Here is a 17,976-nt window from a genome sequence, read left to right on the forward strand (position 1 = left end):
AGCGCCCTTATGTAGCCGCTGAAAGCCGGCGGCCATCCTGCCTCATCCGCCCCCTTAAACCCGTACCACCTCACTCGCCTTCACTGAGTTTTATTTTTTATAGCGACAGAAGCTGGGGGAACATGTCGTGGTTTTGCGGCTTTGGCGTAACACCACGTCACGCTGATAAGTCAGGATGCAGTTACAACATGCGTGGCATCACTGCAACGCACCACGCTGAGTGGTCCAAACGCCATGACGTCACGAATTGCAGCATAGTGACGTCACCACCGCAAGTTCACCCCCGAAAATAGCTGTAGCTAAATGTCAAGTTACACTGTGGTGACCGTCCTGTAAGATTCTTTTAATTCGTTAATTATCGCACACCTCGGAGGCAATCAAGAAACGTAAATTTCGAAGCAAAGCTCAACAGAAGCGTTGTTCGTGACGTCAGTCGCCCGCTCTAAATGTAACAGCAGGATAGGACGCGCAATATGTGCAAAGGGATTTTGCGTACCACATAGTATGTGCAGCTTGCCATTGCGCATGCGTCCGACAAGAAAGACCAAAGTTCTTTTCTTGAGTTTCCGTTGTCTTTGCGCGCTTCATTCACATAATCAAAATCTCCTCCCTCACACTTTCTGGCGTTCTAAGTAGAGTTAATTCCGATTTATGACGGCTGCCGTTCCTGTCACGTTCATCACAATCTTAGCTCTTTAAGGCACCGGTACACAAATGTGTGCAAGGCTAATTCTATGTTTTTTTCAAGAGTGTGCTGCCTAGAAGTGATTTCTTTGTGTCAGGTTACTTTAGCTTGCTTCATACTCGCAAACGGGATGGCTTTCCTATGTCATCAAGTCAAAGCAGTAAATAATATTTTGCAAAAGAGTCAGCTTGGTAGCTTTTCATGCAGAGGTATTTTGCCACTAGCAATAGTATATTTTTTTCTGAATTTTAGGCGTCATTTACGTCTTTTAAACTTGTATATGACAAATATATATGTTTATATGACAAATCCTGGCACTTCGTTGTCACATTTTGTGACTTTTTACGAAATTTTGTACACGCCTCCAAAAAATTACCTGTTGGTGTTTTGTGTTGGAAAACTAACGAATTTGCATTCTTACGGCATGAATATATACTATTTAGGCGGGAATATAACCGCTTTAGAATGGAATAACCAGCGACAACCTGAAAGAGTTAAAACCATGCGCGCGATGGAAGGCAAGGAAAGAGAATTTGGTCGCAGCGAAAATTACAAAAAAAGCTTTTATTTACAGTATCATCATTTTGTGGCACCACTGGCATGAGGGAACCAGTGAAGCAAGATGCCGGATTTCTTCACTCGGGGAGTCCGTTTGACAGCGCTTTTATGAGTATCGTTACTATGCTGTCTGAGATCGCAGTACTGAAGCTAGAATTTACAAATAGATGAAATAAATATAGAATTCACTGAACCCTCACTTCCACGTGCGAATGCATGTTTGTCGACAGAAAACCGGCATTTGATATGACTGTGTTGATGAAAAACACGCGTTTACGAAAAATCGAGTAACATCCCACCCTAGATACCAAGAATGATGTGCACTCCTGAACTGTGACTTTAAGCTCTGCAGCTCCCTAAGCGTTTCAGACAGGCCCCTAAACCTTTCCAGCCACCATGCTTCCTACTCTGCGAGTCCCTTACTGGCATAGCTTCCGTGAAGATCGGACAGCATGAGCAAGAAAGCGTAACAGAAGCGTAACATTTGTACTTAATGCGTACGAGCACCGCTATGGCGTTGTACTCCGAAAGGATGTCCACTAAGTCCTCGGGGCGTTTCGGGTCGCAGCCACTGCCTCCTGCTCGACGCGGTTCGAAAAAGCTTCACCACTCGAGCCTAGTTCTTGGGCAGCCGGAGCTGGAGCATGTCGATGTCGGATTTGAGCGAAAGTTTCATAGCATCGCAGCAGCCGCCCTGCAGAGTGGACGTCTTGGTCTGTTCTCTGGTAACATCTGCGAAAAGCGGAATATATACGTAGACGATCTGATTAATGTGACCGGACGGAGTAACTCTTACCTAGTTTGTGAACAGTAGTGAAACGCAGCATCAGGTAGCACAGCGCACAGAGGACCGTGGACGCCACCGACAGACAGCCAAGGTAGAGAAAGGTCTGCCTGGCCCCGATCCTGTCGATGCTGGTGCCACCAATCAGGCTGCCAGCTGCAGAACCTGGAATATAAAATTAGAGGGACACTTGAGCTGCGCCTTAAATGTGTCACGTGACAGCGTTACTGGTTATTTGCTACTTTTTAATTACGTATACACTCATTATCATACATGAGTAGGCATACAAGATACACCACAAGGGACACAAGATCTCCCTTTAACCAAGCGTGCCTCAGTGGCCTAGGGGTAGAGTGCCTGACCCGCAACCGAAGGGAACGGGTTCGATTCTCAACCAATTACCCCAGTTTTCTTTCCAACGTAATGAATTTACCTTACACGTGATAATGACATTCGAGTCATACTACGACCTCATAATCGCAATTTAATAACTCAGTGTTTTAATCGTTTGCATTCCACTCCTCGATGTGTGACGACACGAAGCTCTCGACCTGTCGGGATTTTCTCGACGCGCCAAGTTAAACACTCTCCGCTGAACGGGAGCAAAATGCTGTCGCGTAACAAGGAAATGAAGTTTGCCGGTATCGACTGATAACCGCCTTCAAATGGCAAAGAAGCTGCTCTCATCGAAAATTGAGATTTTTCAGCTAAAGAAAGGCCCGAAAGTTAAATATACGCGTCGCCATCACCGGCCATTTTTGAAAGCAAGCTGTGGTGCGTCAAAACAGTTATAAGCGCATGGATTCCTGAGGCTAGACTTCACCACCATTCACTTCCAAAGGGTGATCACGAATAGTGCTTTCTAGTCTTGGCTTCACGAGTTTGAATTTAGTGGTGGTTAAACCCACTTTTCTGAGCAATAAATGTACGTCTTCTGCCGGTCAAACGTCTACATAACCAGAAAAGCCAGAGAATCGATTTTTACTAAGAGTAAAAATTTCCATGAAGTTCTTCCTAGTATTGTTGCATTGTTGGCTTTCGTGCAACGTATATTCGACTTCCCACCAATAATTTTTGCATGCTTTTTTTTGTGCGCTGCTTAGTCATGGTATACCGTCCTGTACTTCGCATTTGTGGCTTTTGTTAGCTTGTCTTCTTCAAAGAGCCTGAGTATTAATAGTTCTGTGCAGGAATTATGTGCATAGCGAGAATCCTATGTCCTTGTTCTGACTTTCGTTCCTGTGCGTATTCGTTCTTAAAATTCCTAGCCTTCCAGGTATGCAATACCATCAGGTCTTCCAATGTATTGTGGAATGAATTCAGGGCAAAATACAGCTATGGAAATAGGGCGGGTAACTAGCATAAGCAGTATTTTCTTTACATCATTTTGCTCTGAGGGGCACAGAACGGTACTCTAGACAGTGCGTGAATAACACGCGAAATAATTCTCGTACAGCGGTCAAACCGTGACATTTTGTCACAGTGAAGATACAAGCCGCAACAGTGCGGTCTGAATCTCACCCAGGCCGTCGTACATGGCCCCGAGGATGCAGACCATCGATGCGGCTGTTCCGGGTCTCGCCCTCTTCTTGGCGAACACTGCCATCGCGGCGTACAGCATCGGGAACACGGCTCCACCCACGATGTTCACGGCAAGCGAGCCCCACACGTTCCGCAGGAAAGAATAGCCAAGGGCCTTACAGGCGAACAGGGCAAAGGCCACGGAATACGAGTAGAAGTATCCGATCCGCTCCAGTATGTACGTTGACAGGAAGAACAGGACGGGCTCTGCGCCGAAGCACTGCACCGTCTTGGTTAGGCCTATGAGGTACGTAGGGGTGCCCAGGTCCTCCAGGAACCACGTCTCAAACGAGTTGAGGAACCCAATCATGGAACCGGCCAGGAAGGTGAACACCGTGAAGAGCAGGATCTCCGGGCTCGACAGGAGTTTCCCAATGTCTCCGAAGAAGTTGACGGAGACGTCGGCGATGCGCATCCTAGGTAGGCAGAGGATGAGGACCATGTCCAGAGCCATGCAGGCGGCGAAGACATAAAAGCACGGCTTGTAATTGGTGAAGCCTTCGCTGCTGCTGATGTCGACCAGGTACCCTATCAGCGGCGACGCCATGCCGTAACTGAGCGTGCCGAAGAGACGCTGCCTGCCGAAGGCGTTGATGTCCGAGCCAAGCGCGTTGCTCACAGCGGCATCACCGACGTTGTTCAGCGCTGCGGCCAGCGCAAAGCCGAGGACAGCGGACACTGTGTAGATCCAGAAATTTGAGTTGCGGTAGAGCGCAGACTCACACGAGCACCTGACTTCGCTCGGAAAGCCAAGGGAACCGTTGGCTAGGAGAACGTCCTCGCGAAGATCGTTGCATGCGTTTGACGCGTTGGTCAGCATTACTTTCTTTTCCGAGACTAAGCGGGCCTCCATAGCTTCCCACGCGTGCTTCCCCGAAGACAACGTGCAGTACAGGGAAACGCTCGAGCCGGAAGCGCACTCCTCCGATCCCGAACTTCCGGTGACGTCGAACTTTCCCAGCGGGCAGCCTAAATGGCCTTTAAAAACCGCTCCGTTAGATATGGCGCTGGGACAGAAGAAGGCGATACCGTAAAACAAGGTGCACAGGACTTGCAGGACGAGGATGACGGCAGTGACGTTGCGAGTCTTGTCGATGATGAAACCGCAGATGGGCTTGAACACGACGGCGGTCAGTGGCATGACGGCGAAGATGACCGCCATCGTGGCCGGACCTATGCCATTTTGTCGCCCCACGACGGCGATGTAGGGTCCGACTCCGGCTTCTCCTGCAGACGCAGCAGAATGCGGAAACATCGGATAAGTGCGCAGTGAATCAATGGCGAAGTCATTGTTAACTAAGTCAAGCCAGCTATTAGAATTTATTTAATAACTGCACTAGTTAACATGATTCGCCTGTTTTCTGACGTCCGCCAACACTGGTATTGCGATGCCGCAAAAACGTTCTTCCCCTCAAAAACCCTATTTTTACAAATTAGTGGTGGGCTTCCCTGAAACACCCACTAGGAGGTGCGCAACGATGGAACTAACTCTTGAGAACTTAAATGACAGAAGCCAACAGTCACCGAAACCAAAGAGCATAGGGTATGTCTTCTTTATTCCACATATATTCCACATATACTCTCCATATATATATATATATATATATATATATATTCAGCCCAGTAGTCTTATATAGCTCCCGATCCGCTTTTCCCCTCTCCTTTTCGTGCGCATCTCGGTTCTCCCCATAATTACATAGGTATGTGTGTGCCTATACAGGTAGGTGTTCTGCATTGCAGTTCGAGGCAGTGTCACGATATATGCATTTTACTTTATAAAGTCACTGAGTGTTGTTGTTTAAAACTGCCTCACCCGTAAAAAAAAAGAAGAGGAAAAACTGCTGTTTTTCAGGAGTGCACGAATGATTTTTTTCGTACAGAACATGCTCGCAGCCTTTCCTATATTTGGATGATAAACTTCCCTCACAGCACATTATTTGCCGCGCTGCAAAACAGACACCGGCAGAATTCCACGGAGCTCTTCCAATCAAGAAAGTTTTTTTTGTATCGGAAAATATCCTAGTCGTTGCGAGTCACACAGGTGGAAAGCGGACGTCGCGCCTAAAAAAAATAATAAAAGTAGTGGCAGCAAAAAAATAAATAAATACACAACGGATACAATTAACAATTGCACTTTAATTTACATTACTGTAAGGTTATTGCAAGATGAGCATCAGAACGTCGACGCCCGAGTTTTGTCCCATCCACCACTGTGGTTATGATCCATTTGCCATTTGAGGACACCACCAACGTCAGCAATGTGGCCCCACGCACAACAATATAGGCGCATTTATGCAACATCTCTTCAACACGCGCCGCGGGCCTCGCCAAAAGCTATCTGTTCTCGCTACGTTCGCAACTTTGCCAACATCCCTGTATTACGTGACACCACTACGCATTTCTGCGTTCGTCGTCAACTCCGCGTAACGCCTGTGCTTCAGAATAACGCTGTTATCGTCGACAGGCATGCGCTTCACGTACCCGCAATGAACAGAAAGTAGTGAAGCTTGAACGGCAATAGCTTCCGGTTGACGCAGGCCGGAAGCCAGGTGAAAGTCGTCGTCTGCTGCGGCTGGCCCGAATTTTGCCGCCTGCGCAGCAAAAGCTGGTCAACACAAGTGCGCTTGATTTTGCTGCGACCTGCAGCACCTGGAACTGAGAGTAAACGCCATCCAGCACGCTTAATTCAGGTCTCCCTGGCGTTCAACACGTTAGTAGGTCCCGCAAAAGCGCCCTCCAGATGCGCTTAAGGTGCATTGCCCGATTAACCGAGGTATATTATTTCATTCTGCAGTTATACTATTAGTTTTCATTTTACATTATTTTATTTTCGTCTCATGAAATGCTTATTGTCGGGAAATCTGGAAAATTTGTGTATTAACCTCGTCGCCGATGCCAGTCAGCCTTTGTTTTTACTTAAGATAAACAGAAAAGCATGATCGCTCTGTTATCAAGTCTGGTATACGCAGGGCCCTACATACACGGGTCACCCTGCCAAGCATGCGCGGACTTTTGCGTTTGACTTCCAGAATGTGAGGCGAAAAATGCAACGTAGCATTTAAGTGGACACCTAATTCTCAAGGAACAGGCATCGTCGTAATGGCGTGATTGTTGACAGCATAATAAAACTTAACGGGTTAGGACTTAGGCGTAAACGATATCATAATAGTCTTCTGTACATTCAATTTCAACTTGTTTGGCAAACATCACTTGTGAACAGAGCTCACATCCTCTGGGAATGCGCTGAAGTCACGAGGGTAGCGGATTATGTGGAAGATCTTTAGAACTGCTTCGATAACGGTAATACTTCGAGCAACTTGGTGCTCCGTTGTCGCAGCTGTAGCAAGCACAAGAACGGGTGTTCCCCGCTATTCTCAGAACAAGTGTTCTGTTTCGTCACTGGGATCGAGTGACGCGGGATACAGTGGAAGCTTTTCATATAGCGAAAGCCGGACATTCGTGAGTCAGCGATCCGTCGGTTGGCCTATCTGGAAGAGATATATATTTTTAGAGGTGCGATTGAGACTTGTATATTAGTGTTTTCCCGCCAAAAGTTGGGCATGTGGAGTGTGATTGCAATGGGTTGTTGTTGGTTTTCGGTATATACTGAAGTGTCTAAACAAAAAATCTTTAGTTGCTAGCAAGCGCTGTGCCCTAGATTAACCTAGGCTAACCAAGCTATGCCTTAGCTTTCGCTACGTATATCCTGGCATAGCCGAGCTAAGCCACTGCCATTTTTTTTTTCAGATAGAAATATCCTAAAGAAAATTCCACGACAGCGGTGTACTTTCCATATAAACCTTATTTGTGCCCTATTTACAAAACAAAATCTAGGAACCAATTTTTACATTTATATTTTAAAAAAAACTGAGTCATACTAAAGAATCGTGCTATACACCGATGAGAGTACCGGGCCGTATATACATCTGCAGGAAGCTGTAACCTCTTTTGCTAAACTGCTGACGAAGCTGCATTAGGCAGACTATCTAGTAAACTGAACAAACGGTGACGTCGCTCCGATATGTAATTACACTTGGTGAGCGTAGTTATAAATGCCGGCATCTCGGAAACAAAGCCGGCGGTCTGGAAGATGTTGCAGGAAATCAATCGGGCCTGCCGCAACATCACGACTTTTCCGAGGCTTGGCTGCAGTTCCATTCGCTTCGAGACGGTTACCGAGGGGTCCGTATCGGTACTGACACCACGAGTTTGAATCGAGTGGCGAGAGCATTTTTCAATGACTGCTTACTTACTATCAAAATTCTATCCCGGTGATTACGACCCGGAAGGTAGTCCATGTGGCGAAATTTAATAGCCACTTACGATCACACGTTGTGGAATTGCAAGGAGGAGCCGCCACCGGAATCTCTAATACAAGTTCCTACCCTCGAACAATGGGAGGCCGTGTTGGTCAGCTCTGTCCTGGGCGTTCAAACCCGGGCCATTGAATGGGGAACTCAGGTCGCTGTCAGCCTTGGACTGCTAGCGACCTAGCGCAAATCATCTGCATTTTGACCTCTGACGAAATAAATGCTTTGAAATCCAATCAAGCAAATTTTCTTAGCGATAAATGAGTCTTCTGCTGCCAGAAAAACATGAACTCAACTGTAGAAAAAGGCACAGAATCAATTCGCACATTATTATTGTCAGGAATGCAAATTGGTAGAGCTTTCTCAGCCAGCCTTAGTTTCCAACTCCGTTCAAAGATACAAATACTGGTACTGCAGTCAGAATTGAGTGATGGTGGTGTTTATGTATTCTCTTTTTCACCATTACAGCCATCTGTAATGCTGACAGGTCCTCGCCTATTTGAGCATGCTTAATTGCATCAAATAACTATTGATGAGGACGGTGTCACAACTGTCTCTTCAGAGTCACAATTGTAATCCAACCGAGGATGGCTGGTTGGGGTGTTGTGGGGAGTGGGAAGAGTCAGTGAAATGCAAGAGATTCCCGCTTTGATGTTTTTTTTTTTTGTTAATGACAGTGCATCCGCTCTTCTAATCGGCTCTCCCGATCATAACCATTGAGTTTCTTAAACACAAGGCTAGGATTAGCCGCAAAAAATTGTCATGTGCAAAAAAAAAAAGTAAAGTACAGAATAGGCAGCGACACCTCTTTTCCATGAGCACCCGATGTTATACCTGTGTCTAGAAGTCACTGCGGCGAAACAACAGCCCTCCTCTTTTCAAATACGCTGCACATTCGAATCGGGACACACACTGGCACATCTTGTCGTGACACTGTATACACTGCACTGCCTTTTTCACCGTCACATGTAAAACATCCCGCGCTGCCGTGTCCACCGACCGAGTGTGTGGAGCTCGGCCCTCTACTTTTCGGTACTTCCGACGGGTTGTCGCGCGCACAGCCGACTGCAGGCCTCTACGACATCGGCGCTGTCATGACTCAGCAATCGCACTATAAATGAAAACAAGAGCCAGATGACAAAATTTACGCCGAGACATGGAGCTATCTTGGCACGATACAGCAGAGCGCGAAAAATGCGTTCACCGTAGTTCGATAGCTTCGCAACATTAGGCCGTGAAAGTACGCACAGAGGGCAAAACACGTTTCTAGAACGACCGAACTGTGTGTTCCGCAGCTCTCAAAGCCGCTGCGACCAGGAAAGCAAAAAATGATGATGAAATCCTATGAGTTGAACTGCACATGCTTAAATCCAGGCCATTTTTATCCAACTGCCATCGCTATATATCGTGTGTTCGGCCCTAAACACGCCCAGAACGTATTCTTGACAAGCGTTCTGCCCTCTGTACGATATTAGGCGCGTGAATATCAAAACAGAGTACACATACCTTCAAAGTAAACCACATTTGACAGTCAAGGTCAAAACGAAAATTTTCTGCACTACACTTGCTGTTGAACTCGATTGTCGCGACTACAAGGATAAATCAAGCAAAACATCCGGTGCAATTACAATTTGCAAGGTTCGCACTCCTGCACCGACTGTCGAGGTTTGACAAAGAGCAGGTGGGACACACCGTTTATTGTAGAAAACGCACGGATAAACGCGTGTGCGTGTGAACTCGCCACGGCTGGCTTTGTAGTGCAGCTCCGGGATCCTGCGCTCTTCCATGATCCTGAGGAAAAGCTGTGGAATTCACCTTCAAGAACATCCGCATTTCCTCAACAGAGTCCACAGAGTGTAATCAACCAGCGCAGTTGTGGGAAGGTAAAACTGTAATACCGCTACATTTGCTGCTACCTCTTAACGGAAGGCACAACATATTGCGATCGTTGACAAAAACGGTTACCGCAAGGCTCCATAATCGCGACCTCACTGCTTCAGTATTACTAGGTCATTTGTCATAGCCAAGCAATAGCAAATCTGTGGCCCTAACCATATTCTAAAACCGACGACCGCTCACGACTGATGACCACCGATAACCACTGCGCAACGACCACTTACCATTCACCAGCGCTCTGTTTCTGCTCGGTGACCATGGTCGTAAAGAACTCCTAAGTCCAGCCGCACGGGAGTCTCTTGTCGTTGTGGACACCTCACTGGCTCGTCACGTGGTCGTATCCCTTTCTTCAAGAGAGCGCGCCAGCGAACCGCGCGGCGCGCTGCTGTGCGCAAGGCCTGTGTAAGCTGCTGCGAGCTAAAAAGTATTCCCTACGTGTTCTACAGAGGCAACGCCCGTTGAGCTCCGGAGCGCTTTGCGTTTCATTTTTAAACGCTCGCTCCCAGAGCAGGCAGCGCTCTTCCTTCTCTCCCCCTATCGTCCTCCTGCGTCTCTCCCGTCGTCCGACTACTCACCTCTGCTCCTCTGCATAGTTCCCGGTAGACCCAACGAGCTTGCTCTCCGTTATTCAATTTGAATTCGCGCTGGAGGAAAACGATCAGCCGGACCGAAGTGTAAAGAACGTCTGCTCAGCGTGCAACACTCCTTTTTATAGCTGCTTACCTTACGCCTCGCCTCGCTTTTATTGAGTGCTGACTGCTGTTCCCGGTTTTTTTTTTTTTATGAAACTGCGAAAGGCTCAACGCCTTCTTTACATGCCGGAGACTAACGTGAACAACGCTGTCAAAATAGCAGCATATAATTAATGTTTGGTCTGAAGAAAGATAAATTAGTGTGCTCTTATTTTTTACGTACGGAAAAGGTTACTGCGAGCCCGAGTGAATACCAGTCGTGTTATTACTGCTCTTGAGGACATGCGCCCCAAACTAGAGTACGCGTCATCTGTATGGTAGCCTGCTTGCGTCATCCTAATCAGTTCTGTAAAACTTGTCCAGGATAATTCGACTCGCTTTGTTCTTTCAGAATACGACCGAAAGGCCAGTATATTGATCATGAAAAGTTTAGTGCTTAAATTTACTTCATAAACTTTCCCACCATCCCGAACTACAGATCGAACTAATTCTTGAAACGCTTCATCGTTCCCATCGCAATGATCCCTTTCACAAAGTCGTTCTCGAACTTTATTCCACAAACATTTTTTTTCAGTCATTTATTCCTCTTACATCTTGTGAATGGAACCACTTGTCTGCTTAAATTGTGTGAAGTGGTGAAAACCAACTCTTTGGAACTGTTTATCTAGCGTTGTATGATTAGATGAGACTTGTTTCTATAAACTTTAGTTATATTTTCATTAATTTCGTTTAAGGTTGCAGCCACTCCCCTCTGTAATTCCTCTGACCCTGAGGGTATACAAATGCATAAGTTACTTAAACGGCAACTTCAGGGGTTTTTCCAACATTTTTAGTTAATACATCACAGCCCTTAGCGGCTGCTTGCTCCACCACATCAAACCGTTTTTTAATATGCCCAGTGAAGCTTTCTTAAAGCAGCGAAAACAGCAAACCGAAACGAAAGCGGAGTGTGTGGCCAGGGACGATGTTTAGTATGACGTAGCGATGACGTCAAAAGCATTGCCACAAAAGTACTCGCACGCGCGTTGAGTGGCGGATGTGGCGACTGAAAACAATAACTCCTTTCATTAAATGCCAAAGGCGACCTGAATACAAATCTCAAAATTGTTTTTAGTGAACCGAGAACCAGGAATTACCCTGAGGGTAACGTTTGCGACTTCGTAAATGCAGTGTTCTCTGTAGAAATAATCTGAATTGAGCCCGCGGAAATGGCAGACTTCAAAATCGATTTGCGCCGGAATGAAATGTCACACGCCTGTCAAACTTGGTGGAAGAGATCAAAAATGAGGAGAACACCCACTGCATGAATTTCGTTAGATTATGTTAACTTCGAAAACACTACGGGGCTGCCCTTTAATGTTCATGAACGAAACTTTTCTAATCCTTGCTTTTTGCGTTTTTAATACCCCGTTCTTTCTTCAAGTGCTCATGATAGCACACCTACTCTAAAGAAACGCCGCGAAAAGCGAAAAGAAGAAGCGACTCTTGCGAAAACCCAACAAAGAAGTGTGCCACAAGTTAACTCGCCCTGTTGGCTAAACTGCGCGCTAGCTTTGTCCATTTCGCTATAAGAGTCACATATGAGCGCTTCGAACAGGCGCACCTACTCCAGAAACGCACCAGCGCCTTGTTTTCGAGATTATAGCCGAGGTATTCGCGAAGAGAACGACTTGCATGCGCCCACTGGTCTAGACAGGTGGTATGCTTACGTGACGCCATGCAGCAAACCGATCGCGGAGATTGCGATTAGAGCTTCCGCAATACGAAATAGGTTGCCTCCGTAGGCTTAATTCCTGCCAACTTCCCGAACGTTAAAAACACGTGCCGTTCACGGGGCGAGTGAAATAAAAGTAAGAGTCGCAGAGGTCGACAGTCGTTTCGCCGCATTAAGGCGCGCCAGAAAAACAAACACCACTGCCGCGAAACGACGACTTCGTTTGGCGTCGGCAGCCAGCAATCGTCTCCGTACACCTCCAAGGCCGCTTCGAATACGCGGCTGTCTTCTGAGGGCGACAAATAAATATTAAGCGCAGCCGCCACGCGCTTCCTCGTCGCTATGGAGACACAACTCGTTATTGCACAGAGTGCGGGCAAGGAGTGCCGCAAAGCGTGTCTGCTGAAGTGGCAAGACTGTAGATGAGGAAAAGTTGCGCGGTTATTATGGGCGCCGAGTGCCACTAGCAATGACCTCGAACTCCTCAAGCATGCGCGGCTAGTCTAGAGGACGGACAGTGGGATCGATGTTGTCTGTGTGTCGGTGTTACTTCCGGGATCCTGCGGAAGCCCTGTACTAGGAATTGCACGTCTTCCGCGATCCACTGTCCTCTCCTCTCTATCAGTAGCTTAGAAAGCTAAGGAGATGGGCAGCATGTCTGCAGCAACGGGCGGTGGAGCCAGGCAAAGCCGCCCTTACAAAAATTTCTTTAGATAGTCTATAAAATGCCCATAGACTTCTGTCTGTAAAGTCTATAGACTCTCTATAGACAAACCCTAGAGAACAGTGTATAGGCAATACAAATCCTATAGACAATCTATAGATTTATGGCCATACACTATTAGTAGACTTTGCTCTATAAAGAGTCTATAGACTACGAACAGACAAAAATAAATATCTATAGGAAGGCAATAGATCTTAGAAAACATAGCGCAAAAACAGGACAGGACAGGCGCTGTCCTGTCCACTTCTGTGTCGTCCGTGTCCTTTTTGCGCTATGTTTTCTAAGAACTGTTACCAACTAGCCCAAACCAAGCTACTGTTACATCAAAGGCAATAGAGTTTATAAGAAGTCTACAGACTGTCTATAGACCATTTTTATAAGGGCTTGCAGAGGAAGGAGTATGCGCCGGCTTAAAGGTGGCCACCATTTCGTTGCTCATGGAGCACGGCGAAAGGCCGCTGGCGTGACTAATTGGCTCATCGCCACCTGTTCCGACTGGCACGTGACGTCACGTGAATACTCCTATAGGCCTCAACCGGCCGCGCCAGAAAAGCTGTGAGCGCTTGTCTGCCAACACTCGATGGCGATGGTGCAACCAAATGCCTCACAGCTTCCCTAATTGATAGTATATGAATCTCTTGGACTTTCTCGTTGAGAGAGGCCGTTCCGCATTTACATCCCAGACAGTGAGAAGCGGGATGAGGGCAAATATCATAAGAGACCCTTCTGACGAAGTCGGCACGACTTTATGCCACACGAAAGCTTTCTTGTCGCCTTTCATTCCCTGTACGAACAACAGAAGATGGAAACCATGTTTCCGGATCGGCAGCCAGCACTGAAGACAACCTGCGTTTCCATAACAATTTAGTTAACATTGTTTACTAAGGCTCACAACAATGTGTTTACTTTTGCTCTGTTGCCTTCGTGTGTTTTATTCTTTTGAATAGTCCTATAATTCTGTACTTGCTCTATAGACATCTTCAGGAAAGCAAGCTTCTGGGCGAGTTGGTCTGATACTTGATGCATAACTGCAGTGGGAAAAAACACCTTCACGTTAGCCGCACACACGGGCGAACGCTCCAAGAAAAATTACTTTAGACGGAATTGTATAACCAGGAACATTACGATTTTATTTTTGTTCGCTTTTGTATTTCTTGTTTGCTTTTGAAATGCCTGAAATTTCTGAAATGGCGTTCGCCTTCAGGGTCCCATTAAAGAAATAAATTGTACTGTGCGATGTCATTGCACGTTAAAGAACCCCAGGTGGTCGAAATTTCTGGAGCCCTTTACTACGGCGTCCCTCATAGCCTGAGTCGCTTTGGGCCGTTAAACACCCATAAACCAAACCAAACCAAAAATAAATAAATAAGCGCACAGGCTCTCCGCCTTTCCCCATGTGAAGAGGTACCTTGCATCATGTCATCCAAGCACCAGACAAGTGAGCACAGATGCCGCCTTCTCCAGATCGTCTATTGTTGGTATGCGCTCGCATGACCAGCAGAAAGTCGCAGTGGTCTTCACATCCAACATACTTTGACGCCGAGAGCTGACGTCGCAAGCCTCGGAAGTAAAAACTCCTCACAAGTACCCGGGTCAAAACGACTCGCTGGTGTTATCGTAACCGCGGAATAAGAGCGCCTATTTCATGACATTTATGTCATCAGAAATGTTTCCGTTGCGACCATTGAAACGCCTCAAATTTCCTCTGCGCGACGCCATTGCCGCTCTTGGTCGTCCATGTCAGCTGCGTGTTGAGCAACCACCGCCCAGAAATTTGGCCTCAGCCCGCCTAACTGACTACTGGATGCCGACCCGGACCTGGGACTTAAAGTTCTGTGCCTATTTAGTTATCACCTGCAGCCTCGTCTACTTTATAATGGTTGCCAACTGTTTGGTGACAACCCCGAGACAAGTCTTTAAAGGTAAACCTCAGGGCCGCAATATGCCACCAACTTGTGCATATACCATCCCGAGCAGTGGCAAAAGCTGAAAACACATGCAGCGCGCAGAGCTGGGGTTAAAGCAAAGGATCAACTCCGCGACCAACCGCGAGCTGCTCTTCCAGTCGAGAATGCTGGGACAAATTTTTCTTGTTTCTTTTTTTAGTCCCAACATAATACCGCGTTTCTGCGTGACATTCTGTTGCTGTGGCGAAGTAAGCTCGCTACAATGTCCTAATGCGGTTATATTTCCTCCACATCGACTGCGGCTTTACGCGCGGTGAGCTTCCGGCGCGCCTGAGTCGGACTTTGTAAACGACTCTAACCTTGCAGCGAACGAGGCCGCAAGGCAGCTGCGGTACAGCTGTTGCTTTCAGCTCGCACCAGCGTCCGCGCGAAGTCGCCTCGTTTTCAACGATGTCTCGGCGGAGAGCACCGCTGTTGGAACGACCCATCAGAAAAAGCAAAAAGAAAGAAAAACGCTAGAGAAGAGCGGGCTGGTGCTTCAGCGTGGCACGGCATGCGTGCGTCACTTCACACGACCTCCGATTCCGTACATGGTATGCGAACCTGTGCAGTCGCTCACAGACTTGCGCTCTGCTAGCGGCATTATGCAGCAGGACGAGCAGCAATCAAGGGGAGGCGAGTTATTTAACAAAACATGTGGGCTGGCCTTGCCTGGCAATCATGTGGTTCCATCTACGGCAGAGGGGAAATACTTTTCACACCTGACTTTGCACGGGTCTGAAGTTTCACTGCAAAAGGACGAAAAGGTGGCATAAAAAAAGCGAAAGAAAGGAAATATGGTACGACACTTTGCACAGAAACAGACGCTCGCGGCTCCTGCACCTTAAAACTTCAAGACAGCAGAACAGCAGGCGACAGCGAGCAGAATAACGAAAGCGAAATATCCACCCTTTCACAGTGAATTATTTTCTCTCAGCTAAGCATGTCCACCACCCGTCAAAAGTATACGGCCCTAGGGGTTTGCTTGTGAGACCTACAGCCTGCCTCGTTGTGCATGCTCAGCGACCGTAAACTCTCGAAAGAGGAACGGCTTCGCGTCCTCAATCCTCCCAAGCTTTGGACTGCTATATGTGCTAGGCAACCCCGCTGAACAGCTTAGAAGCAAACCCCTTGGACTGTATACTTTTGACGGGGGCTAAAGCGGGAAAACGAGTAAGCTTCTGGAGCGTTACGACATACGGATGGAAAAATTGAAACGCTAACATTGGGCGGTTAAAGCACGCCCCACCTGGCACTCGGTGTTGAACTGCTGCAATCGTTCTTCGCAGACCGATATTTCGATAGAACGCGCGAGGCTGCACATAGAGTAAAATTGTGGAAGTTCGGGTAAGTCTGATTGGCTCGGCTAGGCGAATAGACGTGACGGATAAGCTAATAAAAGTTAAATTCCTCAGGGTACAGACTGATTTCCTACAATCGCTAGGTCTCAAATGTAGATGATCCCACTTCAGTGCAGCGGTGTCCTGTTTCTCCTGTCCTGTGCATCGTCCTGTCGCGCTGTTAGAACGTTGTGTACATCTCCTTTTTGTGTGTTAGAGAGTGCGCCTTCTTCTCACAGCTCTGCGTCTTTACTCGCATCTCTCTCCGCGTCGCCTGTGTGCATTTGTGCCTCTGTGCGTGTTCTTGTGTCTGTGCGCGTGAATGCGTTCTACGCAAGTGTGCGCGACAGGATCCGAGAAGTGGCAAGGGACTTACGGCTCTGCGCGTTGGTGCTGACCAGGAATGGGGTCTCGTCCGCGGCGCCGACGAGGCGAAGTTGACCGCGAAAAGGTCTGGTCCACTGGAAACGGCCAACCTGCTCTGCTCGTCATGGGAGACTCGGCTCTTGGATTTGCAACCAAAACAGTTTAATATACTTATCCTTGTTTGTTAGTAAGCGTGCCTCCGTACGCTCTTTTTTTTTGTAACAAAAGGTAAAAACTGCCCTAATTTAACACAAACCACACAGAAAGACAGACAGGACGGGCGCTGACTACAACTGTGCTTATTGAAAGCCACATGTTGCCTATATACCGGGTGTTTTTTTTTTTCAGCGAACATTTTCAAAAATTTTTCAAAAATAGGCTTATGTGGCATAGTATTACCAGTGTTGGCGGGCACCAGAAAACATATGAATCGTCTTAAGCAGTAACCTGTTTAACTAATTTTTAATAATTAGCTTTTTAACTAGTAGTTAGGCGCCTAGTTGCAATTAGAGATTTGTAGCTGGTAGTTAGTAATAGCCATATCAGTTTTTAGAATTTCGAAAACGCGTTAACCCTCGCCGCTGTGGCTTGACAAAATTTGACTGCATCGTGCGAAAATACCTGCGATTTCGTAAGCATGCAGGCAAAGCAACCCCTCCAGTGCACGTAATTAGCCGAAAAAGCCAAAATTTGTCGAGCCACAGCGCCAAGAGTAATCGCCTTTTCGAAATTCTAAAAACTGACGTGGCTATTATTAACAATCGGCTGTCTAACTGCAACTAGGCTACTAACTCTACTAGTTAAAAATTAATTATTAAAAATTAGCCAGCTTACAACTTAAGACGATCCACCGGCTTTCTGGTGTCCGCGAACACGGGTAATACTATGCCGCAAAACCAACATTTTTACCTCAGAAAGGAGATTCTTGAACTTTTTGTAACTGTTCGCTGAAGCACCTGGTGTATGTATACCGCCCAAAGATGGTGAACGAATGCGCCGGCGTGACGTTGTGGATTATGAGTACTGCTGTCAGGTCCATGTGGTGTGGTAAAGTGTGGGTTTCTCTCGTACCAGGGACACGTGCCCGCGTATACAGTCGGGTATATCTGGTTGTATAGAAAGAGCCATGGACATGAATTTGTTTGTAGCTAGCTGCCGCCATGACACCGACTGCTCTGCATGTGGGACATGCAACATCTTGTGGGACGCGGGATACCGGCTTCTGCTTCTCCAGAACAGCTGCCAGCCACAGGATGCGAACACCCCTCAATACTTTATGAAAGTAACCTCACTTGATTGACTCTCTGAACACTACTCTTTGAACAGTTTTACTAGTGCGCAAACGATTGTCCTGATACGTGCCAAGCAGGCATTAAAGGA

General features: G+C 47.1%; 1 protein-coding gene across 2 annotated transcripts; it reads right to left on the reverse strand.

The window, feature by feature from the left end:
• Nucleotides 1-1,254: 1,254 nt before the first annotated feature.
• On the reverse strand, nucleotides 1,255-10,305 carry LOC144096919 (major facilitator superfamily domain-containing protein 6-like). 2 transcript variants are annotated; one of them, XM_077629732.1, is made up of 5 exons: nucleotides 10,039-10,305; nucleotides 6,090-6,199; nucleotides 3,549-4,835; nucleotides 2,040-2,192; nucleotides 1,255-1,975 (listed from the first exon to the last, which is right to left on the reverse strand). In XM_077629732.1, exons 1-5 carry the CDS (start codon nucleotides 10,071-10,073, stop codon nucleotides 1,860-1,862), a joined length of 1,701 nt encoding a protein of 566 aa, XP_077485858.1. In that variant the 5' UTR covers nucleotides 10,074-10,305; the 3' UTR covers nucleotides 1,255-1,859. The 2 variants fall into 2 exon arrangements, with proteins under 2 accessions (XP_077485858.1, XP_077485859.1); XM_077629733.1 differs by lacking the exon at nucleotides 6,090-6,199.
• Nucleotides 10,306-17,976: the final 7,671 nt, after the last annotated feature.

The sequence above is a fragment of the Amblyomma americanum genome, chromosome 7 (genome assembly GCF_052857255.1).
Source record: "Amblyomma americanum isolate KBUSLIRL-KWMA chromosome 7, ASM5285725v1, whole genome shotgun sequence".
NCBI classification, from domain to species: domain Eukaryota; kingdom Metazoa; phylum Arthropoda; class Arachnida; order Ixodida; family Ixodidae; genus Amblyomma; species Amblyomma americanum.